Source organism: Pteropus vampyrus, unplaced genomic scaffold, assembly GCF_000151845.1.
Source record: "Pteropus vampyrus isolate Shadow unplaced genomic scaffold, Pvam_2.0 Scaffold68, whole genome shotgun sequence".
In the NCBI taxonomy this organism is placed as follows: domain Eukaryota; kingdom Metazoa; phylum Chordata; class Mammalia; order Chiroptera; family Pteropodidae; genus Pteropus; species Pteropus vampyrus.
The window spans coordinates 892,290-917,767 of NW_011888849.1; the positions used below are offsets into that span (position 1 = coordinate 892,290).

Genomic DNA, 25,478 nt, shown 5'->3' on the forward strand with positions numbered 1-25,478 from the left:
GGATATGAGACTGAGCCTAATTTAGCTATAAGTTGTGGCCTGGGAAGGATAGGATCAAATGATCAAGATTTTAACTGAGCGCTTTGTGCTTATTTTCAAAGTTGTTTTCTGTGACTATTTTTTTTCTCTTGATAGCATGTCTTGGAGTCAGGGAAGGCAGAGGAACTGGATCCTCTGTCTGATGGAGACAGTTTATGATTCGGATCCAACACGCAGGAGCGTTCCCTATGTCCTAGGCACTTTCATGCTTTCTCATTTGATCCTCAACCCGACCGTGGGAGGTGGGCTTTTTCATCCCCTTTTATAGGACACATAGGCCTTGCAAGGCCCTTTTGAAACTCTAGGAGCAATCCATCTCCTCAGGCTTGGTTTAAAGGGAATTTGCTGAAGGGAATTCATTGTCTAGCAAGTTATGCCTCAGAAACATGCCAGCCAGAGACAGGAGAGGTTAAGAGGCTGAGGAGCTAGGGTGCCTGCATTCAAATTCTGCTTTGCTTCTTACTAGCAGGTGACCCTGGACAAGCTATTTAATTTTACTGTGCCTCAAAATAAGGGTTATAATAGTAACAGATTACCTATATAAAGCCCTGGCATATTATGAGCCCTATATATGGTAGCCATTTTTCCTGGGCATTAGGTACCAATATTTATTAATGAAGAAATCTAGATACTGAGAGTTGAAGTAAGTGGCCCAGTCATTCAGCTATAAGTGGTGAAAATGTGGCAGGTCGCCTGGCACCCTCAGCCCACGGAAGTGGTCAAGAGCACAGGTTTGGAAACGAGGCCAACTTGGGGATGCAGCTCAGCTCTGCCTCTTAGGAGCTTAGGATCTTGGGTAAGTCAGTTAACATCACGGAACCTCAGTTTTCTCACCTGTAAAATGGGGATTCCGATACCTCTCTTGTAAGGCTTAGAGGTGAATGTGTTTAAAGTGCCCGGCACAGAGTGGATGTTCACATGCAAAATAAACAAACAAACCAAAGAGGCCCATGGTACAGTTCTCCACCAAGGCAGCCAGTCCACATGACTGGCCTACCTGGCTCCCTCCACCCGCAGCCCAGCAGTTAGCAGAGCTGGAATGTGACCACTCGCTGGGGTCAGCTTTTAGGAAGAAGATTCTGTATGGGTTGTTTAGGTCGACTGGGCTTGCCCGCAGTTCTTTTGAGGGGTTTGGTTTTGATTCAAGAGCTTGTATGCCTGAAAGGGCATCTCTGGAGACCAGTGGGGGACTGGATGTGGAAAGTGGAACAATGACCCCACCTGTCTTTCTGTCTGGACTTTCCCATTTATCAATGATATCACTGACTGCTTCAGAAATGTACAAAACAGCTTCGCTTTGTATCAAGTTGCCTTTTGGCCAAAATGCCTTTCCCCTAAAACCTGTTTGGCAACATCTCCTGGAGCAGTAGGGCAGCCAGCTTTGGGAAACAACAAAGTCAGGAGTACTTTAGCCAGGTCAACCTAGATGGGCCACATGTCTCTGAGCTCCCCGCCAGGTCCCTTCAAGTTCTGAGGGCAGGAGGCTCCTGCTGGCCCTCTTTAGAGCTTTCTCTGTCCCCTGTTCTTGTGGAAATTCTCTCAGATGCTGGTGGCTGCCAGGCTGACAGCCAGAGAGGAGCAGTCACCACCCACATGCCAGCTGCCCCAGGCGGGCCTCAGAGGTCTGGAACTGAGCCATGTGAGAGGATTGCTCCACCAGGGCTGTGCCCAGCACCACTGAGCACTTCCTCTGGTCACTGGGGCCCTTTGGAAGTAGTTAAAATGTGTTACTATTGAAGGAGGCCAATGGCATAATGGATAACACTTCTGACTACAGATCACAAGATTCTAAAATGTGTCACCATTGAAGAAGTTACTTCCATGGGCACCTGGTGTTACTGGTTATATTAATCAGGGCTCTCCAGAGAAGCAAACCTATATGTGTGTGTATATATATATATATACACACACACACACACACACACACACACACACACATATACATATATGTGTGTATATATCTATATATATATAGATATGTATAGATATAGATAGATATAGATATAGATATAGATATAGATAGATATAGATATAGATATAGATATAGATATAGAGAGAGAGAGAGGAGAAAATTGGCTCATGCGATTGTTGGGGGCTGGAAAGACTGAAATCCGTGGGGCAGACCAGCAGGCTGGAAATTCAAGTAGAACCTGATGTTGCAGTCTTGAGTCTGCAATCTACAGGGAAGGCCAGCAGGCTGGAAACTAGAAAGATTTTTATGTTAGTCTTGAGGCAGAATTCCTTTCCCAGGATACCTCAGATTTTGCTCTTAAGGGTTTCAACTATTTGAATGACGCATACTCTTAAGGGTTCAACTATTTGAATGACGCCTACTCGCATTATGGAGAGTCATCTGCTTTACTTAAAGAGAATTGATTGTAAATGTTAATTACATCTGTAAAATGCCTTCACAAGAACATCTAGACTAGTGTTTGACCAAACAACTGGCATCATAGCTTAGCTAAGTTGACACATAAAATTAACTATCACACTGGTCCTCTTAGAAATCCAGTCTTAGGAGTCATGGTGTCTCTCGAGCCTTTTCAATAGAGTCCAACACACTGTCTGGTAGGCGAACAGTAAAGGAAATAGTTCTGTGCAAGAAGCTGTGTGCTGGCTTGGCAAAGAGTGCTTATTCAGTTCTCAGGAAAATGTTATTCAGAAGTTGGCATGCAGGTTAATTACTGCAGTGGTGACCTTCACAGAACTGAGAAAGAAGCAAGTAGTGGCTAATCAAAAAACAGGAAATGTCGCAAAGAATGCCTTGAGTCGTTGTCTAGGGTGTATTCTGCATTTGAATCAGTTATTACGTTCTGGGTTGAAGGTATCCCTTTCTTTCCATAGGAAGAAGCTGTCATCTTAATAAAATTAGAGTGGGAACAGGGGGAAGTGGTGATATGGTGAAGGGAAGTTTCCTGTAATTTAATCTGAGGTTTAGTGCCTGCAACTTCGACCTTTTTAAAAAAAAGAGATAGGATTAAATGATTGGATAAAATAAACGTGTGACTCTATAGCAGCTGACAAGAAAGGAATTTATCTACTTTTTTTGAAAAAAAGAATTTATCTACTTTTTCTTTGGCCAACATATTTATGTGTGAGAATAGGCTTTCAACAAAATGTATGCACATTCTGATAAAAATTAGAGTCTCCTTCTTGGAAGGGATTCTCCAGAAAGGAGAGCTGGGTTTCTCTAGGAGGATCAGAGCTAATGCTAGTGCCTTTCTCATCCCCTATTAGCTAGGCAGATAGGAGGAACAATGTTTAAATGCATGCAATCTAGAGTCTGACCAGTCCTAAGTTAGAGCATTTCTTCTGTTAAAAAACAAAATTCAACCGAGCAATTTTGAAGATCTAATTGGCTATATTAAGGGATTCATGAATTGGGCAGTATCCCATCTAGCGACTAGAAAGATGCTCAGAGGGGTTGTACAAAATGGAAAGTTTTTAGAGGAAGAAAAGTGGGTCAAGGGAGCTATTAACGAAAGAAAAGAAAAGATTATTTGGGGGCCCAGACATCTTTTCTTTGGAAGAAGAGAACTAGAAGGGTTTTTATCATGAAGATTGTCTTTTGCGGGGGGTGGGGTGGAGGGGAGGAATGGAGAGCGCCCACGTGACAGATTACCTGGTACTTGACCAGAAAATTCCAGACTGGTTGATTACGGTCATGTGTCTGCGAGAGGCTGAAACTGCAATTAAACTAGGTATTAAATCTAGGTTTGGTATCATGGGGTTTTAGCACAAATGACACCATTTGGGGCCTGTGGTTTTCTCTTTAACACTTTCTAGCTCTGTGATATTGGGCAGTTTAACCATTCGGGGCTTGCTTTGTTCATATGCACATTGGGGATAATGATAGTGCTTACATCCTAGGCTTATTAGGAGGATTAAATGAAATGGAATTAGTAAAGGATTTAGTGCGTGCCTGGCTGGGAGTGAGCGCCCCCTAGAGGGAAGTGCCATTGGCATCAACATTATTCTCAAGTGCCAGGAACAGCAGAAAGTTTCACTTGAATAGTCCCACTTGGTCTGTGGTCATCCTACATCTGCTGGGACTCAACTTGTCCCCTTTGTTCTCGACACACAACCAAATCATGTGTTCAGGAACATGTATTGGATGAGCTGTTGGGCAACTTTGTTTTTCTCATTGGATTACGAACTTCTTGAAGTTATTAAGTCCAGTTTCTAACACCCTCCTTTCTAAGTGGCTTGTATCAGCCAAATGAAGCTAAGCCTGGCATTCACAGCTTCACGGTGTGACCATAACCTTCCCACACAGCCTGGTTGCCTTTACTCCCTTCCGCATCCCTTGGTTCCAGCCAACTGAGCTGTGCAGTGTCCCCAGACATGACCTATTTTCGCTCCTCTTCCATGGCTGACCTATCCACTCTATTGCCCCCACCTGAAATGACCTCTTCTTCTCAGCTCCACATTTCAATCCATCCTTGTCCTTTGATCCCCAGCTCAGCCTCTGCTTCCTCCATGATGCCTTACCTGGTGCCCACAGCTGGAAGTCACCTCCCCTTCTGATAAATGTGTATGTTCGTCTGTACCCCTCGGATGGCAACTGAAGCCTTCTTTCTATATCAGTCACCTGGCCACATCTTCCTCCCTACTGCTACCTGAGGGCATGAACCATGTCTGGGGTATCTTTGTATCCCCCACAGTGTCCATCTCAGTGCCTGGCAAGTGATATCTCAAAGATATTTGTTGGATAGAAGAATGAGGATGTTAAGATTTGTGGAAGAACTCACTCAGTGGGCCCTTTCTATGGGCTGAGATATGGGGTCCTTTTACCTGGCCTGGCCGGTCATTATTCCCATTACTCAGCCTCTTACAGGAGGAAGTGCCAATATGAGAATGAAGCAGGCAAGACGTGGCAGGGGATTTTTGTTACTTGGTGAAACTGTGTAAAAATTTGTTTGCTTCTTTTCTATAGCCCATATACTCCATTTGTGGAATGTTTTAAGACCAGGAATTATCTTACATTCTTTTGTTTCCCCAGTTACTAGCACACAGTAGGTGCTTAGTAAATGTTTGGAAATAAATGAATAAACAAGTGACCTTCTTCATAGTCCTCAACTGCTGACTCGGGAACAATCCTGTCCTTACCGGGGTGGGAGGGTCAGTAGTACCAGCCTCAGCATCAAGATAGCCTTGCAGCCTTGCTTCTCCTGCTCTGGTTCCCAGGTCAGTAACTAGGTTTAGGATTCAATTCAAGTGAGTGAGTACTGGCTCTTTCCACCACCTCTCTGGTACCCTTAGCTCCCTGTCTGGAATCTTGGAGAGTTGGAGACAGAAATTTTGCTTCAATATCATCCTTCAGTGACCCAAGCCCTAGCCCATAGCCCTGTGCCCAAAGTCTGTAAATTATTCGTTGCCTTCTTGCTTTTCTTACTTGCTGGGACTGCTTGCAATTGCCCATCTTTTCTCTTAAAGATCTGTCGTGGTCTCAGGGTCCAGATTCACTCCCTTCAGACTCAATTCTCTACCTACCCACCCCTGATAATGACAGCAAGGGTGTTAGTGAGCTGGAGGAAGATTAATGGTACCATTTTATGCTTGTAGAAATCAGGAATTCCTAACCTTTGTCAAGGTCACTAACTCACTTGATAATCTGATGACTCATTTAATAAACTCTCTCCCCCCTAAACTCACTGATGTAATATTTTGTATATTGGAGCAAATAGTCTTAGAAAGTCTCAGGATGCCCTGAAACCTGACCTTGGACTTTCCTGTGGCCAATGCCCAGGATGACAAGCCTATCACACATATTATACTTATGTATCTTCTTTATCCAGCATTCCTGGCAGCTTCCAGTGAGGCACTGTAGTATGATGGCAAACACACACTCAGGCTTGGAGCCAAGGAGATTTAGGTTCAGATTCTGGCTCTGTTTCCTTATTAGCTGTGTGACCTTAGGCAGGTTAACCAGCCTCTCAATTCCTTGTCTGTAAAATGGGGATGAGAATGTTTACCTTGCAGGGTTGTTGTAAGAATTTAGAGACACTGTATAGAATGCACAGCCTGGCATCTGAAGATGGCTATTTAGAGGGAGCTGCTATAATGGTGGGTAGAAGCCATTTGTCCAGTTCTGTCAGTTTATAAATACTTTATGTGGCTCCTTTTTCTTGCAAGAGCACTTTCTTGTACTGTCACCAGAGAGGAAGATTGAGAGGTTTCTGTCACATGAGGGGAGGGATGAATAGGCTGAATATGGAAGTGTGGGAGGGAAAATCAGGACAGCTTCTAGGAGACATCGAATCAGATCCAGTGAGGGGCTCTGCAGGTCACATAAAAAAGCCACAGTCAGAGCTAAGTAGTATAGGTCTAGGCATGAGCTGATGGAGAAGGTCATGCTGCAGTTTAAAAAGGGAAGGCGGTGGGGCTATGGGAGCTCACTCAAGTGGAAAAGTTACTGTTTAGCAGAGTGAGGGTAATGACTCATGGTTCTGCTATGCTGAGGTCTTGGAAGAATGATGTGGTTAGTCCCACTGCTGGCCATGTGCTGGGAGCCTTAGCAATGTGACATTCAGTTAAACAAAACCCACTACCTCCTACATCCTACAGCAGTAAAAGGGAAGCTGAGGAGTGGTTCAAAATGCGGCCACCAATGTGAGACTACCTGGGTTCAAAACCTAACCCTACCACTTACTAACTGGGTGACTGAATATGTTACTCAACTTCTCAATTTCCTTAGCTGTGAAAGGGAATGAAAATGCGTATACATATCTCCTAGGGTTTTTAAGGAGATTAGATGAAGTAAGATAATAGAAAATATTTATGTTGGTCTCCCCCCATCCCCATTCCCTACACAGAGCTCCTAAAACCCTGGGAAATTCCTAAGTGATAAGAGCACTAGGAGCATCTTTTGTTCTATTGAGGTGACTCTGGGCACAATCCTGGATGGGGGCTGGTCATCAGAAAGACCAAGCCAGAATTAGAAACTTGGAATTTTCAGCCCCACTTCCCACTTCTCTGGGTTGGGGAGAGGGGCTGGAAATTGAGTTAATAATTTAACATAAAAATCCCAAAAGTATGGGGTTTGGGGAGCTTCCAAGTCGGGGAACACATCCATGTACCGGGACGGTGGGGCACCCCAACTCCACGGGGACAGAAGCTCCTGTTCTCGTGTAGCTCATGTGGCTGTTAATCTGTATCCTTTATCATGCCCTTTAACAAACTGCTAAACATAAGTGTCTGCCTAAATTCTGTGAGCCGCTCTAGCTAACTAATCAAACCTGACAGCAGGAATCACAGGAACCTCAGGTCTACAGCCGATCTGTCAGAAGCTTAAGTGGCAACGTGGACTTGCTATTGGTGTCTGAAGTGGAGGATGGGGCGGTGGGCAGTCTTGTGGGACTGGCCCCTTAACCTGTGAGATTTTAGGCTAACTCCAAGTAGTTAGTGTCAGAATCGAGTTAAATTATAGAATACCCATATGGTATTGCAGAAAATTGCTTGGCAGGAGAACATCCATCCCCCATACGTCTTGTGTCAGAAGTGTTTTGAACCTTCTGTGTGATAGTGAAAGAGACACACAGGAGGAAATTTTTTTTCCCCTGAAAACAGAAGAGCTAATGCTTACAAAGCATTTTGTATTCAAACATTAGCTTTCATTTTGGTGAGGATCTGGAGACTTAGGGACTTAGTAGAAGCCTCTGCTCTTTGGACTTTGCTCTAAGGAAATTTAAACAGCAAATGGATTAACATTTACTCATCTAGGTAGGTGTGCTGTCCAGTCTCCAACACAGAGAAAGAAGACGTTGTGTCTTCAAAAAATGTGGGCTAGGAGTAAAGGAAACCCTCAATTTTTCTGTGGGTCCTAGAAAGTGTTTATCTACAAATTACCTTGTGCCAAGGACCATGGAAGGGAGTCCAGCTTAATCCTTAAGCTGTATTGGGGTTTTATCACACACAGAGGTAGCATGGGCTTCAGAGCTGAAATGCCAGGTTGTATCAGGCCATCACTACCGCATATGAGCCAAGATACATTTCTTAATTCCTTTGAGTCTCAGTGTCTTCATGTATAAAATTGGGACACCTGCACGGCAAAGGTTAGCTTCATTGGCTTCTTTCTGCAAAAAGCTAGAGATGCAGAGGCCCTGGTAGCCTTGGTCTGCAGGAGTTGGTGAAGGAGAAGCAGAGGATCATGGCATTTCCATGATTTTGAGTCCCCCATCCCTTAACTTCTTTAGACCTGGTGATGGTAAAAACATTTTAGGCCAAAAAAAAAAAAAAAGCATTGCTCACTTTAGAAAAGATTTCATTCAGGTAGCCTCCATCCTAGGCAGATTAATGGGAAGATGCAGGCACATCACTGGCCCTCAGGGAGGTATTCTTTGAATGAACAAATGAACGGTACATATTCTACAAATATTTCTAATGGATTGATATCTCTTATTTTTTATTTGCAGATGAGAAAAAGAAAACAAAGAAAGTTGATAATGAACTCAACCCTGTTTGGAATGAGGTGACTTCATTGTTTTTTCAACTTCGTTTCACTGGATAAGCTATATCTGATTGTCCCATCTTTGGTCAGAGGTTACTTCTTCTCTTTGAGAGGAGAATCTATGCATTTCGCCCCCATTCCCCCACCCCTACTTCCCCTTGTAGCCATAGAGACAGCAGAGCCATTCAAAGAGATGTAACACAGTGATATCTTACTGTAGAGGTATGGTGAGTGGAATCTGAACAAGAGTGAGGAGAGTTGGGTTCTAGCCGGGAGCAGTCTTGAGCTTGCTGTGTAACCTTGGTCTGGTTATGTTGCATATGGGGGCACATCTGTCTGGCAAGGGGTGGAATTAGATCACCCAGAGGGAAAGCTCCATAATTAAAAACATATCTTCATGTGTGTATCACATGATAATTTGTGCGTCTGTCTGATTCAAGACTTTTACTGTTTTTATGTTGATAAAATAATATATATTTAACATAGAAATTTTGAAAACTTCAGACCAGCATAAAAAATTACCTTTGGTTCTACTATCCAGAAGCAACTACTGTTAACATCTGAGATATATCAATACATGTTTATTGAGTAAATACATTTAATAAAATGTCTTAAAATTAGCATATTAGCATCATATAGCAAGTATAATTTCTTTTGTATTTTTTTTACTATTATATCCAGAGCATACGCCCATATCATTCCATTCAAAAGTATTTGTAATATTGTGTTGAAGGGATAAAATTTATTTGCTTTCCTCCCAGTGTTTAACATCTGTATTTACAGATATGTGAAAATTTTAATTCTTTCCACTGAGTAGGATTTTCCTATGCTGACTAATTTTTGAAAAGTTGATCATCAGCCTTATTGTTTTTTCCAAAGGCTGGTCATGGTCACATCCTAGATAAATGTAGTGATAAATGTCTTTGATATTTTCACTAAATCGAGAGGCTATGAAGACTTCTTCTATATTTTCAGTATTTCTATAAGATAGAGGTCCCCAATTCCTGGGCCACAGACCGGTACCCGTTGGTCCATGGCCTATTAGGAACCAGCCGCACAGCAGGTGAGTGGTGGGCGAGGAAGTGAAGCAGCCACTACCCAGCGCTAGCATCACCACCTCATCTCCATCTCAGATCACCAGGCATTAAATTCTCATGGAAGCACTGGTCCTGGTGACAAAAAGGTTGGGCACCACTGCTATAAGATAAAGACTATACCTTCTCATTGAATGAGGTGAAGACAAAAAGCTTCTTAATGTCTTTCTGAAAGCCCTCACACAGAGCTCCGAGAATAAATAAAAGTAGATATATGTGTGCATTTAGTTCTTCAGGTTTTGAGTAATCCTAACATGCCACTTTATATATGATATCAACTTACGTGGCCAATGGCAGAGAGGTATATGATCACGTGAGCAGGCATGTTCTCTGCAGGGCATCATCCATCTCACCCCATTGTTTTCCCAACACATTTTTTCCCACATATTGCAAATGTATTTATCAAGTAAACTTTCTGATTACCGTTTACAACTGAAACCTCACCCAAATGAAATGCCAACCCCAAATCCACTGAGATTACTGGGTATATTCTAATGAGCTATAGGACATATTCTCTACCCATTCCAAACCCAGTACAAGGAGAATCAAATCGTCAGTAGACACTGCTTTATTTAATTCACTTATTACATAATCAATTGCAGGCAACAGTGGTGCTATGTTGATTTTTTTACATTTGTCATTAGACAGCGATTTGTTGCATTAAGACGAAGGTCTCATCTGATTATAGCACTGACAACGGAACTTCAAATAAGGGGTAGATGCATTTTAGAAAATGTTTTCTTAGGTTATTCATCTCTCTGATAATATGTTTAGGAAGAGTAAGTAATTTAAAAATAACCATTGAAGAAAACATTTTCACGATTACATTTATTTTATTCTTGCAACAGTTGTAGCAGGCATTCAGTCAGTTTTCTGACTGTGAGATAGTGGTTTAGTGACTTGTCCAAAGCGACAGTGCCTAGTAAATGGGAAGCCAGGAGTTGCCTCCAGGTCCTCTGAGGCTAAGTCTGGTTTGTATTCCCACACCCTCAGCAGCCTCCAGATTTAGGATTTAATTTAGAATTTAGTCACTTTCTTCTAACTATATAATTGAGTAATTCAAAAGATCGTCATTGGTGAAGATAATGACCCAGTGTTTACTATGGATACATCTTATTATATTCCCCTGATCTTTTTAACAGCATTTTTGTTTCGTAACCTTTCTGTGGACAGATTTTGGAGTTTGACTTGAGGGGTGTACCACTGGACTTTTCATCTTCCCTTGGAATTGTCGTGAAAGATTTTGAAACAATTGGACAAAATAAGTAAGTTAATTTCAACTGTTTTTCTCATTTTACATATTATCTTAGTATTGTTTATTTTGTTGTAGGAACACATCTTTATATTTTATAATACTTCCAATATAATCATTTTATAATACTTCCAATATATAATAACATTTTATAATACTTCCAATATAATCGTATTTTAATTCCTACACCCCTTCCTTCTTAGCCAATATCAGATGTGGTTAATCAATCACAGTTCTTTTTCCCAAACTTCAGTATCCCTAAGAGGCTATAAACACTAAGCTGCCACTAGTCTATCCAATTTGGCACATAGGGTGAACCTATTTACACTTCTGAAACTTCATTGTTCATTGCATATAGTCATTTCCTACCTCTGGTGGTTTATCTGAACTGTAGTTATATTGGACACAAGCAAAATCATTTCTTCTTCCGCTTACGTGTGACTCACACACATCTCATTCAAGGACCCACTTGCATTTTGATATCTTATTTGCCTTTTAATCCAACAAATCTAAACCAGATTCCTTGTCTTACTGCCAGTTTTCAATGGTAGGGGGAGGGTTGTGATGCTGCCCCTGGTGGTACCCAGAGTTGACCCCTAGCTAAAGTTGGGGGACTTGCCAAACAGGTCTCCAAGGGACAAGAATGACCTCAGTAAATTGACCCCAATCTTTGATCTGGACTTGGGCCTTATAAACTCAGAACCCAATCTTAGATTACCAATTCAAACTAACCTACATCACGAGAAACCAATGGTTAAAAATAGTTTGTTATTTTTTTAATGGGAGTAAATACATGAGGGGAGGGCATTCTTATGCTTTGATCAGTGAATTCTCCTTCATGTCATACCACATGGGAAGCCAAATTACTCTGTATCTTTGACTGTACAATGTCATTGATCATAAAATGTACTATTAAATTAATAACAGAGTTTTTTGGGGGGGAGGGGATGAGGTGGAGGGAAGCCTGACATTAAATGCTCACGTCACTTGTAAGAAGCATCCTAGTTTTTAATAATGTTAGTATATTTTAAAATGTGCACCTTAGCCTCGGGCACATTTGGTATAATCAGAAGGCTGCAATGAGAACAATACATTAGAATGAATGAGTTGAGATGTGGTGACCATAGGCCCAGACTTCTTGGGGCAGTTCTAGTTCATTGTCCCAGCACAATGATTGATAACGCCCCTTTTGCTGTCAACAGTGGCTTGGTTTGGCCAGTAAATTATATGTTACCCTAGTCACTAGGGTCTTCTGCTTAATGGCGTCAGACCAAGAGAGCCTGGACAGACATCTACCGTCTTGGCAGTGCTCTGATAGGTACTGACCGTGTTCACCTTAGATGAGATCCTTTTTCTATGTTCCATAGCTGACCAATGCACCTTGTGACTGATGCATTTTTTTCTTAAGCTATATAAGTACATACTAGCAGGTTTGAGTCCCACTCTCTTAGACTGAAAACCATTCTAGCTTTTTAAGGTTATGTAGCATATCTCAGTTTTGAACCAATTATGTGATTACCTATCCCCTACCCCAGCTCCCAGAGGACAGATTTATTTCCCATATTTCCAAGTTCTGGGGAAATAGATGGTCAAGCCTCATCATAGCCTCCTATATGTTATGAATAATAGTCCTTCTCTTCTTTGCTTTTTTTTTTTTTTACAAATGGTACAGCAGTTTATGTTCTAGACCAGCCCTCTTCAACAGAAATATGGTACAGGCTGTATATGTAATTTAAATTTCTAGTAAGCCACTTAAAGAAATAAAAAGAAACAGATGAAATTAATTTTAATAATACATTTTATTTAACTCAGTATATCCAACATATTTCGATATGTAATCAACATTTTAAAAATCATCGAGACATGGTATATGCCTTTTTTTCCTACTAAGTCTTTGAAATCCGATGTGTATTTCACAGGAACAGCACATCTCAATCCAGGTTAGCCACGTTTCAAATGTTCCCTAGCCACACGTGGCTGGTGGTCATCACCATATTGGATAGCACAGTTCCAGATCCCTGAACTCAAAAACCTCAGGTCTCTCTGTCTTTCCCTTTTATATCCTATCTAGCCTATTGCCAAATCTTACGTTTCCTTTCTGTCTTTTGTTTGTGCCATGTGTTTCCTACTGATGGCACAGCCACTGGCCTTTATCACTTTGTGCTTCATCTATTTTAAGGTGGCAGCAGAGCCTGGCAGGCTGGCCCCTCGGAGCTCTCATCTACGTTTCACACAAAGTCTTTGCTTTGCCGAAGGCTCCATTCTTGAGAGAGAGTCAGAAGCAAACAAATACATGAAGTAATATATAATGGATCAGGTACTATGAAGTGCTGTCAGCTAAGGAGGAAGCTATTACTGCTCATGAAGAAAAATAAAGCAGAGTTAAAGGTAGTTATTGAGCATGGAGGGAAGTTTTATATAAGGTAGTGGTAAGGTGATAATTGAGCAGAGGCCTAAATAAAGTGAAGGAATGAACCATGCAGCTTATCTGGGGAGGGAGGATAAGGAGAGAATACCTCAGGCCAAGAGCATAGCAAGTGCAAAGGCCCTGAGGCAGGAGTGTACTTGGGATGTTGGAGAAATACTGAGGAGGCCAGTCAGGCTGGAACACAGAAAGCAGGAGGGGCTGGAATGGAGGAAGAAGATGAGATCAGCAGAGCCACAGCACTCATGGCTTTGTGAGCCAGAACATGAGCTTTTGATTTCATTCCTAGTAGAACAGAAATCCATTAAAGGGTTTTGAATACAACCTGACTTATATTTTTAAAGGACTGCTCAGGCTTTCTGTGTGGAGACTGGAAGTGGAGATCAGTTAGGAAACAGGGAAGACAATACTGGGAGACTGTTATATATTTATTTTACATCAGTCGAAAATACAATGAGGAGAGGACAAATCTCTACCCTAAGACTCACCTTGGCATTTATTTTGGGTGTTTGGCATGCATTTCTGGATATAATTGATATGCAATCTATCTGGCCCTGAACAGTTTTCTTTGCAATTAAAAAAAAAAAAAGATACAATGGGTCCTGTTATAAGAGGGTCCTTCTATGCATCTTGCTGAAATATGTTGCACTTGGTGAAATATGTTGCACTTGGTGTTATGGTGTCTGGTGAGCAGAAAGACGAAACAAGCGGCCGTTACTATGGCATTATTGTGACACGGAATTTTTAGGCCTCACAGAAAATTCTAGGCAAAACATAAAGCTGGTTTTTCATTATGCTTTCAACCTTACCCTCCCCTCTCTGTGGGAGGTCTTCCTTCCCCTGACTTCTCCCAGGCACCCAGTATCCTTATGTGTGTGTATGTTCCTGGGCTACCACCTGAGTACCCACCTGAGCCTGCCCTTTGAGCCATATTTGCACCATCTGACAATTCCTTTCCCCAGCAAAACTTGTCTGTCCTGCGTCTCAGTCCTTCAAGGTGCCTTTGATTGAAAGGAGTTTTTGAGAAGCTGATCCAAGTGATGGTATGACAAGTGCTCATAATTTACTGTGTTAACTTCCCAGGAACATTGACGTTGGGACTGTAGCCACTGGTGACTTATCTGAAGGAGTGGACAAAATGAGAATTTTAGGCCCTGTGGCAGGATCACTGGGGGAGGTCTCTGGTCTTTTTAATTGGGAGAGCTATGTCTTGCAAATTTCCCTGCACAGTTGTTTATGGTCCTCCAGCGAAAGGCAAACCTGAGTGTGCTTTGGATGAACGGTGTGTGAGGATAATGCCCTCTTGTCACCTGTGCTCTTACTGTCCCTAAGCTGTGGTGCTTCTTCCCCCTCAGCTGGGAGTTATGACCTTTGGCCTTGTTTTAAACAACTAAGCAATGCATAGACCTTGGTCAAATTAACGGTACACTGTAGGGAAACAACAACAACAACAACAACATTAAATCCATCTGAGAATTAGCCGTATGATTGTCCAAAATATTTGTGTATTTTCTTGTTGGCTTTTCTACTAAAGATCTGGCCTTCGAGGATCTGCACAGGGCTCAGTGTCAGAGCGTTTTCCTCACCTAGAAGTGCAGGATAAGGGCAGAGGATTTTTCTCTCAGCTTAAGAAATGTCTTGCCTGTTGACTTTCCTGTCGCCATGGAGAGTGGCTGTGCAAATACAGCTCTCCTGTCTGCTGCTCCAGGGCCTCTAAGGAAACAGGGCCAGGCTGCCTGGGTTTGACTGTGTGTCCACGACCACACCCGCAGCGACTGCCCTGGGCCAATCCAAGCAAGCACAGGGCCAGTGCATCAGCAGCCTCCCTCTGCAGGCACTGGGAATGGGCTGGGCATTCAGTGCAGATCTGCTTTTCCTCACTTTACCGTCATCCAACCAGCCATTCAGACTGCGTAACGATGAGAGAAGAGCCGGAGGAGCCTCTTGGCTACATTATGAACATGAAATGATATTTTTAGCTGAAATGTCAAAATGGAAGAATTTTCCTAGTGGCTGAAGAATGAGGGTTCTCTTTGCAGACAAACAATATATCTATCACTAATGATGACATAGAGGGTGCCAAGGGCTATGGCAAGCCCTTTGAATACACTATCCCACTTAATCCTCATAGACACCTTATGAGGCAGGTCTTGTTTTCCTCTGAGAGGTTTAGTAATCTGCTCAAGGTCACACAGCAGGTATGTGTCACAGTCAGCATTTATATCCAGGCCTGTACTCTTGATTTTTATATTAAACTGAAAACTTTGGACCACCTGCAGGAACCAAAATGTAGGTGGAGTGATTATCTTTTGGCTACACTGGAAGTAATTTTTCTTTTTAATTTGAAACAAATTAAGAATACTTACTCTCAGAGGAAAATAAACAAATGTATTATTAATAGAGGATATTATTAGTAGACATGGACAATGAAACAAGTATAATTATATTCCATGGGTTCAGGAAGGTAGAGGAATGCTTGAGCACATTAAACAGAGACATGGAAGACATAAAAAAGATCCAAATTGATCTAGAGATGCAAATTACAATGTCTGAGACAAAATGACCATAATTTTCTCTCTAAGCTTTTGCATTTCTAGTACTCTTATTACCCCCTCCGTATGTGTGTACTTGTGCATTCGAAACCACCATCAGATAATACCCCCACACAAATGCAGAGCAAAGATAGAAACATCATCTGAGTGTAAATCACTGAGCCAGGCATCTGTTTTGCTGAAGTGTAAGTAAGGAAGAGTTGCCTATGTCCTGACAATATACCCAGGAGGAAATTTACCCAAGCTCTTACATAAGAGGAGATGAGGGCACATGGTCAGCTGTAGGATCATGAGATGAGTTTGAGTTTTGGCTCTTACCAGTTGGGTAACTCTTGGCAAGTCTCTTCAACGTTATAATGAGGGTTGTAATACTTGCTCAATAAATAGTAGACATAAGGGCAGATTTAATATAATTAAGGAAAAAATTACTTCAATTTCTTGAGGAATAATAGCTACTACCTATTGTGGGCTTACCATGTGCCAGGTATTGTGTTAAAGCTGTTATATATGTAATTGCATTTAATCCTTATAATGACTCTGAGACAGACTTATCTCCAATTTACAGATAAGAAAAATATGGCTCAGAGAGGTTCACCAAATTGCTTCAAGTCACCCAGCTCTTTAAGTGGAAGCACATGGATTTAACCTAATAATGTTAAAATCCTCTTACACAGATCCCAGATTTTACACACACACACACACACACACACACACACTTACTGAGAGCTATAGAATTAGAATTAGAAAAAGAAAAAGAAAAAGTTTATGTTGTAAAAATACTAATTCCATGGGCAAAAGTTTTATTTATTTATTTGAGAAAACAAAAAGACCATGATTTGGAATGAAATCAATTTGGTGAGACAGTGTGGTATCACTTATGAGAAATTTTCATTTCCTGGTATGTACACAAAAGACCTTATCTTCAAGCATTTAGTGCTTTCATCTCTCTGAGCAGTGAGACTCACTCCTGACATTGCCACATGTAAACATAGGAGTGGGGTTTGCTTAGGTGGTCCCCATGACCTTTTCTTCTCCTGGTGTGGTTGGTGAAGAGGGATGGACAGCCCACAGTTGAGACAGGTTTTCTAACTGGGGTAGCTTCTCAAGCTGTGCGAAAATCTAAACTAGAAGCAGATGTCACTGTGGAACAGGATTCTGAGTTGTGAGTTCTTTTTAGTTCCATATTTTCAATAGAGTGGCAAAGCTATGAAAACATCAAAACTGGTTTTGGCTGGCTGTCCCCTGCTAGAGAGGCTAAAGCCTACTGTTTGGGGAGGCCAGTTAAGTAGTTGAGGCAGTCCTGCTGGCGGTCTGTTAATATCTCTTAAGTAAAGGTGGGCCACAGCCCTAGAGAAAGTCACCCAGAGAACAAAGAGAAAAGCATTTTATGACAAGAGCTGTAATTATCTTCTAATGGCACTTAGAGGACCATCTCTTAGGAGAGAAAGATTCGTAACCTGTAAATCATTTGTAAGATCATTAGACGATCTTCAATGATATATCAATTAATTTATTCATTCGACAAATATTTACTAATATGTATCAACTACTGCTTTAGGTACTGGGGGTACTCCTTCCATGCCTTTCATGGGGCTTACATCTAAGTGGAGAGAACAGATAATAAACAAATAAATCCACTTGTAGTATATCAGATGGCAATAAGTATGATGGAGAAAAATAAATCAGTGAAAATGGAGGAAAATGACAGTGAGGGGTGTGCGTGTGTGTGTGTGTGTGTGTGTGTGTGTGTGTGTGCACGCATGCTGCTTTAGATAGGGTTTTTGTGTAAGAAGTTGTTTTGAGGTCTGTTTTTAATGAAACATGAGACATGTAGCTTTAAAAACCTCTTCAGATTCCACTAAATTGGATTTTATTAGAATTCAACTACAGCTTGAAGTTTACTTCTGGTCTAACCCTGAAAATAAACTTTATTTCCAAACAGATTCATGGTATATATAGCACTGAAGGTGGGAAAGGAGCTATATGATATATAGAGAAAGAGAAAGTACTGGTTTGAAGAACTTCACACAGTGGTTGTATAGAAGTGGATGTGGCCAGTTACAATGGGTTCTTATCTGTTTATCCACGCTCACCTACCCAGACCCTGCAGAGGTAAAGCCACCTTCCTGTGATTTAGGCTGTGCATGAATTCAGACCAGCTTTTCCTGTAGGTACTGGCCTACACTCACATGCTTTCTTTAGATCCCTTTTTCTAGAGCAGTGTCTGAAATAATAACAAAAAGTGACTGCTAAGCATTCACCACATCATCTTTTTAATCCTTACAACTGTTGATGTAAGAAATGTCCAAACCTCTAGAGACTACTTATGAGTTTATTTGAGCCAAACCGATGACAATTGCTGGGAAGCAAAATCTCAACGGATTGAGAAAATGCTCCAGAGAATGGCAGTTTTGCAGCTTATTTTATACAGTAGATAAAAAGAGGAGACTTACGGAGGGTTCTATGAAATCCACGGGTGGTAGATTAAGGGGGCAGGAGAAAGCAAAGTAGGGAAATCTCTGGGATGGGATAAAAATGAAAGAGAGAGACACATACTTCTTTTACTTCGGTGATTACAGTTAATAATTAACATTAACAGCACCTGGAGATGGTATGAGGGGAACAAGATAACAGTGAAGGATTCTGTGGTCTCCTGCTCTGGTGAAGAAGTCGTGTGGAGTGGGGGAGGGTCTGGGAAAGGAGATTACTCTGACATTTCAGAGGAATGTTATCTTAGATGTAAACAGACCATAAACAGGGTCACTTAAGGTGAAGATTGACCTTTGTCAAGTAAGCTACAGGCCTTGGATTTGATCACCTTCCATGGCTCGATTTTAGTTAGGAACTTTCATGTTCAGACCATCCTACCATCTGTCTCTGAGATCGTAAGGCCTGCCATGCAGGCCTCCCTGAGCTATGAGGCCGCTTTTTTGTCCCCACAACAACACTATTAGGTAGGAGCTTTCATTATGCCCATTTTACAGATGAGGAAACTGAGGCTCGGAGAACTTAGACAACCTGTACAGAACTTGTAGTACAAGGATGAGTACAAATTAGTCAGCTCTGCTTAGCTTCATGTTCTTAATCACTATGTGATGCTGTCCTCTTTACCTCATAAGGTCTAAGTGCTGGGTGGATGGATGGATGGACGGACCGACGGACAGACAGATGGACGGATGAAAGCTGCTACCTTGATTTTAATGGATGGAGGATTAAACAGAGACAGAGCCTAGGAGCTCTGCTAAACTGCCTGAGCAGGCAAGCACAGATTCGCATCTTTGAGGACTAAATGAACAGGAGAATTGGTCAGGTGCAAATGGCAAAATAGCAGGTCACAGTCATTTATTCAGTGAATAATTATTGAGCATCTCCTACATGAGAGACATTAGGCTAGTTAACGTGCCCCTCTGTAGCCACAAAGTAACTGAGTGTGGCCTCGGTGCCTCAATGCCTCAGTGACCAGGAAAGCTTTGATGCAGAGGCCTGGGCTTTCCCTTAGCTCCTTCTCTTGTTAAAGTGACACCATTTGCAGCAGGGGTGGCAGACTAGGGAAGGCCTGGCAAAAAGGGAGTTGTTGCTGACCCTGAATCCTGCAAATCTTGCCACAGCCTCCAGGCTAGGTTGGTGATTCCAGACCCTAGGAATGGAGTTTGCTAAAAGCACAGGGCCCAGCCCCACCCTGGGGGGCTGTACATAGCTGGGTTTGGGAACCACTGTGTGGACTAGCATTTCTATCTTTCTAAGACTCTTGCTCCCTTTCAATGAATAAGACAAAAGCCTCAGAACTCTCTGAAGATCCTGAGTAAGGAGGGGAAGCCATGGGAAGGGTGCACATGATGAGGCCTGCCGAATAGATCTTAATAGCTTTGCTTACTACTTCATTATATTAAATAATTGGATTTCTATAGCCATTTTTCAAATATTAACCTATATTATTATATTGAGTGTATTTTTGAAAAACCACACACATCCTCTTCTCCCCAGATCTGGCTTTGCCAGCTGTCTTCCCAACCCCCAGCCCTCCATCTACCTCTCCACCTTTCCCTGCCCCATTGAAACCATTGTTTCTCAAACTTCCTGGGTATAAGAATTAACTAAAAAAAAAAAAAAAGTGTGACTCAGAGTCCTAGGAATCTGTAATCACCCCCAGCGATTCTGCTACAGGGAAGTCGGGGAACCGCATTCTGAGGAATGGCTTATGGACTAATCCAGAGGTTGAGGGTGGGCTGGTAGGAGACTCAGGGGGGTTTCCCACTGGCGAAGTGGATGGGAAACCTGAGAATTACACTTTGAGGAGGTTTTGCTTACCAAGGACTTCCTGTAATAGGATTTGCTGCCATGGCTGCCTCTGTCTCTCCCACCTATGAGGTGAAAGAAACTTTGCTCTACACTTCTAGGTTCTCCTAGCTAGTCTAATAATTAAATTGATATGAGACAGATTAGCAAGAGAGAATAACCAAATTTAATTATCTATGTATTTACGGGAATCCCACATACATGGTAGTTCAGAGACAGAAAAGGGGAAATGAGGTATATATGACATTTTGCATTAAGGATGAGGTACAATGCTTTGGGGCTTCAGAAGGGAAGAAGGTCATTAAAGAATGATAAGAAAAGCAGATGTTCACTAATTAGAAGTTTGCTCTACCCTATACATAGGTTATAAAACGTTATTTCTATTGACAACTCTTAGTATGCACAAGACCCCTAATTTAAATTATTTAAGGGAGAGGTAAAACATTCTCATGAGCTCTCAGGGTCTTCATGGCCTTCAGCTCAAAATAATTCGTGTGCCAAAGTGGCACATTTTGCGGAGGCCTGTTCTGAACCCCTTCACATTGTGCAGGTTTAGACACATCACCACAAGATGTGCCTCTGAGGTATGTGGATTATTTTGAGCTGAAGGCAACTGAGACCTTGCAGGCTTAGGAGGAACTTCTGCATCTCCCCACCACCACCACCACGCCCCCTTAAATACCTAGAAGAATTTGAGAGGCCTTGACCATAATAAGAGATTATCAGAGGTAACCTTGTCTCACCTATGGATGTGGCAGAGCAAACTACTACTTGCTGAACATCTGCTCTTCTTTCGCCCCTGCAGTGACCTTTCCCCTGTCGGAGGCCCCAAGGTAATTCTTAGTTGAGAATGTCATACGTACTTCATTTTTAGCTTTCTGTTTCTTAACCTCTCATGTATGTGGGGTCTCTGACTCCCTTATGTGTGTGGGGTTCCCATGTGTGCATATGTATTAAATTTGGTTATTTTCTCTTGCTGATCTCTCTCACGCAGATTTAATTATTAGGCCAGCCGGAAGAAACCTGAGGGTAGAGGAAAGTTCCCTTCTCTCCCACAACACACCTATCTGGTTGAAAACAAGGTGCATGCTTGCCTCTCCCACTTTCTGCCTCGGGGCCTGAGGAACTTAACCGAAACTAACCCAGGGGAGGGGGAGAGTGTGGAGAAGGGTGACGGGGCCCAGCCCGGAACACAGGTCTGGTCAAAAAGACAAGGCTCAGCTGGCTGAGAGCCCAGTGCTTCAAAGGGTAGGCAGGTCGTAGTTCTTTCTGTTTTGTTTTGACAGGGGACCTGGGAACAGCTTGGAGAAGTATTTGTCCCCAGCCCAGTTGGGGACTGTTATTCTTCTTCAGAGGTTGGGAAGTTGAGACGTCTCTAGGGGTTGAAACAGTGCAACATGTGATTACTTTCCAGCCTCCAACATAGTTTTCCTTTCTTCCATGGAGGCCGTTCCCAGTAAACCCTCCTCCATGTGGGCTGTGTCCTGCGGCATATACCTACTCCATATCCTTACCCTCCAATGTTTAAGACTTTAGCCAACAAAGCCCTTACTCATCACAGTGGCATGCAGCTGTTAACATTTGCTTCCACGCTAATGCTCTTTTTCAAACACTTTAGATTCTGCCAGTTTTAACAAGAAGGGAACAGTTGAAGAAGTTCTTAACCAACACTTGGATGGCTAAGCTGACTAGTTTACAGCTAAACTCTTTTCTTCCCCACAATAGTAATGGCTTATTTTCAAGTAGTTGCTCCTACCGCTTAGAATTAGTTTGCTGTCACATAGAGACCCAACTCACAACCGTAGGGACATTCGTGGACTGAAAGCAACAGGGGCAGAACTGGCTTTTTCTTCACGTCAGAATACATCTGCATTTCATTAATTCCACAAGTAAAGCTGGAGAGCCAAAGATCCTTGAGATTCTTTCACTATAAAGTTTCCTTTTGAGATGTAGTCCATCTGTTTTAGTGGTGGGTGGAGTCCATGGGGAGACTCTTATTTTTCCATGAAAATACAAGGCAAAGTCTCCCCATTACTGTCACACTGAAACATTTTAACATATTTATAGTATTAGTAATATGAAAGGAAAAGGATTCTTGGGTTAGGGTCACCTCCTTTAAAGGAAATTGGCTTGTGGTCTGACTGAACTGTTCTTATCCCCTGTGTAAGAGGCCAAGTCATCATTCCCCAGACTCAGAGTATTTTGTATCTAGGCAACATCACAGAAAATAGGCCAGGCCAGGCTGGGCGTGCCTCAGAGTCCAACAGAGCACAGACTTCCCCATAGGGGGTATTTTCTTCAACTTACAGTAAAAGCTCTTAGAAGTTGTAACTGTTTACATTTTTCTTCAGCTCAACCTAGCTGTTAAAAATATTTGGAGGATTAAAAGTCTTTCCAGGCTTTCATTTAAACATTATCTTTACTTCAGAAAGAAGAAATTCAAGTTTATTGTATATGACTCTCACTTCCTCACACACAAAAACATCAGGATTTTATGATAAAAAAGTGAAGCTTAGGAAATGGGACTAAAAGTTTCTGAAAGAAGGAATTGAGATTAGACTTTATAATTGGCTTCATTTATTTTATTCCATTCCCAGTCAGTTATCTGTTACCACCCTCTCACATCCTCTTATAAGGAAAGGAGAGCAGCATATATTGCTTGAGTCAGAATGGAACTGTAAAACCACTCAGGGCCATGAAAGGCCAGTAGATGGCCTTTGTGTTTCAGGCAAGCCTGTTCTCTCCAGTTAGCCACAAGTCCCACCACTCCCTATCGTCTTACATGGCACTCACTGTGTTTCACATTTCTGTTATTCGCCTAACCTTTCCTCTTGACAACCTGTACGAATTTAAATTTGACTCACATTATAGGCTAAGTAAACTCTGAAGGTAGAAATTGCCTAGTATTCTGGATTGTTCATCACGGACATATTCTAAGATATTTCTCCCCTAAATTAATGAAGAAGGACTTTAAGAGAAAAGAAATATTTAATATGAAATAGTTTTCGACATAGATATATGTAGAGAACATCACATATATAAGCCTAGTAGCAGACTTTTAGAGCTGAAAAGGGTCTGATTATTAAAAAGTGATTATTTATTTCAATCCTCTCATTCACAGATAATGAAGTGGGCTCAGAGAGTTGGGTGATTTAGCCAAAGCTTCGAAGGAAGTTGGGACATGGAATTAGGGCTAGAACAGGAATCATCTAACCCAGTGGTTCTCAACTTGGGGCGATTTTGCTGACCAGGGGACAATTGGCAATGTGTAGGGATCTAGTGGGTAGAGGTTGAGGATCAAATGTCAGTAGAACTGAGGTTGATAAATGCTGGTCCAACCCCAGGCGAGCCTTCTTCCCACTCACATTGTCCCAGCATGCGGCATTTTTTGTTTTGTTCCAAGAATTACTTATTGCTGGTAGAGATTCATCTTGACTTTAACAAAAGCAAATCAGTACTTGTTTAAACATGCAACATCATCATTTTAATCATAAAGTTAGATTATGAGTCATGGAAATATGAGAAATAAAATCCAGTGTGTTTCCACATCTTTCAAGGCGAGGACTTCATTTAGACATTCGATGCCAGTCAGAAGACTTTGAAACCTGTAGTTTTCACATTTTGTTCTTCGTAAAAACTCAAATAGACAAACCCTTGGCTCACTGTCCTATTTTTAAAACTCAGAAAGAAATTTTCCTCAGGCTCACACTGCGGGAAGCTGAGAGAGACACGGAAGTGATTTTGCCAGGTGCTCTTACCTTGTGTGGGAGATTTACTTGCTCCATCTAGTGGAAACAGAGTCATGTATAGACTCTTGTCTTCTATTTGTCAGGGGAATAAAAATTCAAATGAGGAGTAAACATACTCATGTAAAAAAAAAAATCTAACAAGCAAAGTGAGTAAACATACTCCTCTGGAAAATTGCTCTGTAAAGGTCCTATCAAGTCTCAGCATTGACTGAGAGACCCGGTTTCTGTATTGACTTAAAAGGGCTGAAAAGTTCACCCATCCCCCTGGAGGCAGACTTTTTCTTTCTCATTCCCAGTAATTGACTCTCCTTGTGATATTAGAAGAGATTAGAATTCATCATGGTTGTTGAGTGTATTGTCTGGAGTTCTTCCCAAAAAGGTGTACTCTTCCAAGAAACCAAGTGCAAATGGCTCGCATCACTGGGTAACCTGGTGAAATAGGGTGCCATCACAATGTTCTGGTCTTGTACAATATAATATTCAGTAACATTGTTAATATCGCCAAGTGACACTGGATGTATGTGTTTGGGTGCCAGGCTCCAGATCTACAATCTAGTCCTGTTTCTGAAGTCTGAGTAGGGGAGGAGAATATGGATATAAGTCAGTTCAAAAATGATGTGCCTGAGGTTGACATCAACTTTCACTTCCTGATTTTTTTAAAAAATGTACTACATTTTAAAATAAAATGAATGTCTCCATAAGATGAAATTTCCTGATTATTATTTTTCCAAAGTTTTCTTTTATGCTCAACTATGGTTTCTTCAACCTGAGTTTTTTGATGTAAGGAATCTCTTCTATCACGTTGAAGATTTGATACTTAGTTTGTATTTTCATGCTAACGATATTCCATACTATCATATATGCTATTTCTTAGTATACGAAGCTGCAAATGTAGGCAAGGTATAAACAAATAACATTTAAAAAAGCTCACTATTTCTCTTTTCCTTTTTCAGTTTCCATACTGAGAACACATCCCTGGGCTCTCTTTGCTTTTTGATTGCATTTTACAAAAGGAAGTTCTTCAATTCACCCATTCTTATGCCATGTTGTGTGTTACAATAGTGTGTTGACTAACTCCCTGGGGATGTGTGTTCTATAAATTTTTTGATCATTTGCCCTAACTACATAAAACGTTTTGGGTTTTATTCTTAATATATGTAGACTGATTTATTCTTTCCTTCATTCAGTAAATATCTATTAAGAAACATACCACGTTCCAGGCACTGGGGTTAGAGTAGTGAACAAAGGAGGCAAAAATTCCTGCTATTAGGGAGCGTCTCTCAGTGAGCAGAGACACTTGTGACCCTCTGTATCAGTGTTAACTGCACTCAGAGGTAGATGGGTAAGTGGTAGAGGCTGAATATAATCTTTCGGTCCAGGAGGAAAGAGAAGTGCACACATCCTACTTTTAAATGCTTCTTCAGAGTATATGGGGTAGCAAGTTGATCCCATCAGTAAACTAACAACCTATGTACCCTTTAAGGTCTACTTGGGGGAACTATTTACAGTGGGCAATGTTTTATGGGTCCTTTTAAACTTCCAAAACAGTGGAATGTCTGAATTTTGTCCTGCTTTTCTCTCTTTCTGGATTCTGGGGGACTATATTCAGTCTTTGCCTTTCA

At 41.6% G+C, this 25,478-nt stretch overlaps 1 protein-coding gene across 1 annotated transcript in view; it reads left to right on the forward strand.

The window, feature by feature from the left end:
• The window catches only part of MYOF (myoferlin), a 139,345-nt gene that overhangs the window by 12,226 nt on the left and 101,641 nt on the right, over positions 1–25,478 (forward strand). Inside the window, exons 2-3 of the mRNA XM_023531470.1 lie at positions 8,454–8,509; positions 10,756–10,847. Of these exons, the coding sequence (XP_023387238.1) occupies positions 8,454–8,509; positions 10,756–10,847 (148 nt within the window). The remainder of the gene's footprint in view (positions 1–8,453; positions 8,510–10,755; positions 10,848–25,478) is intronic.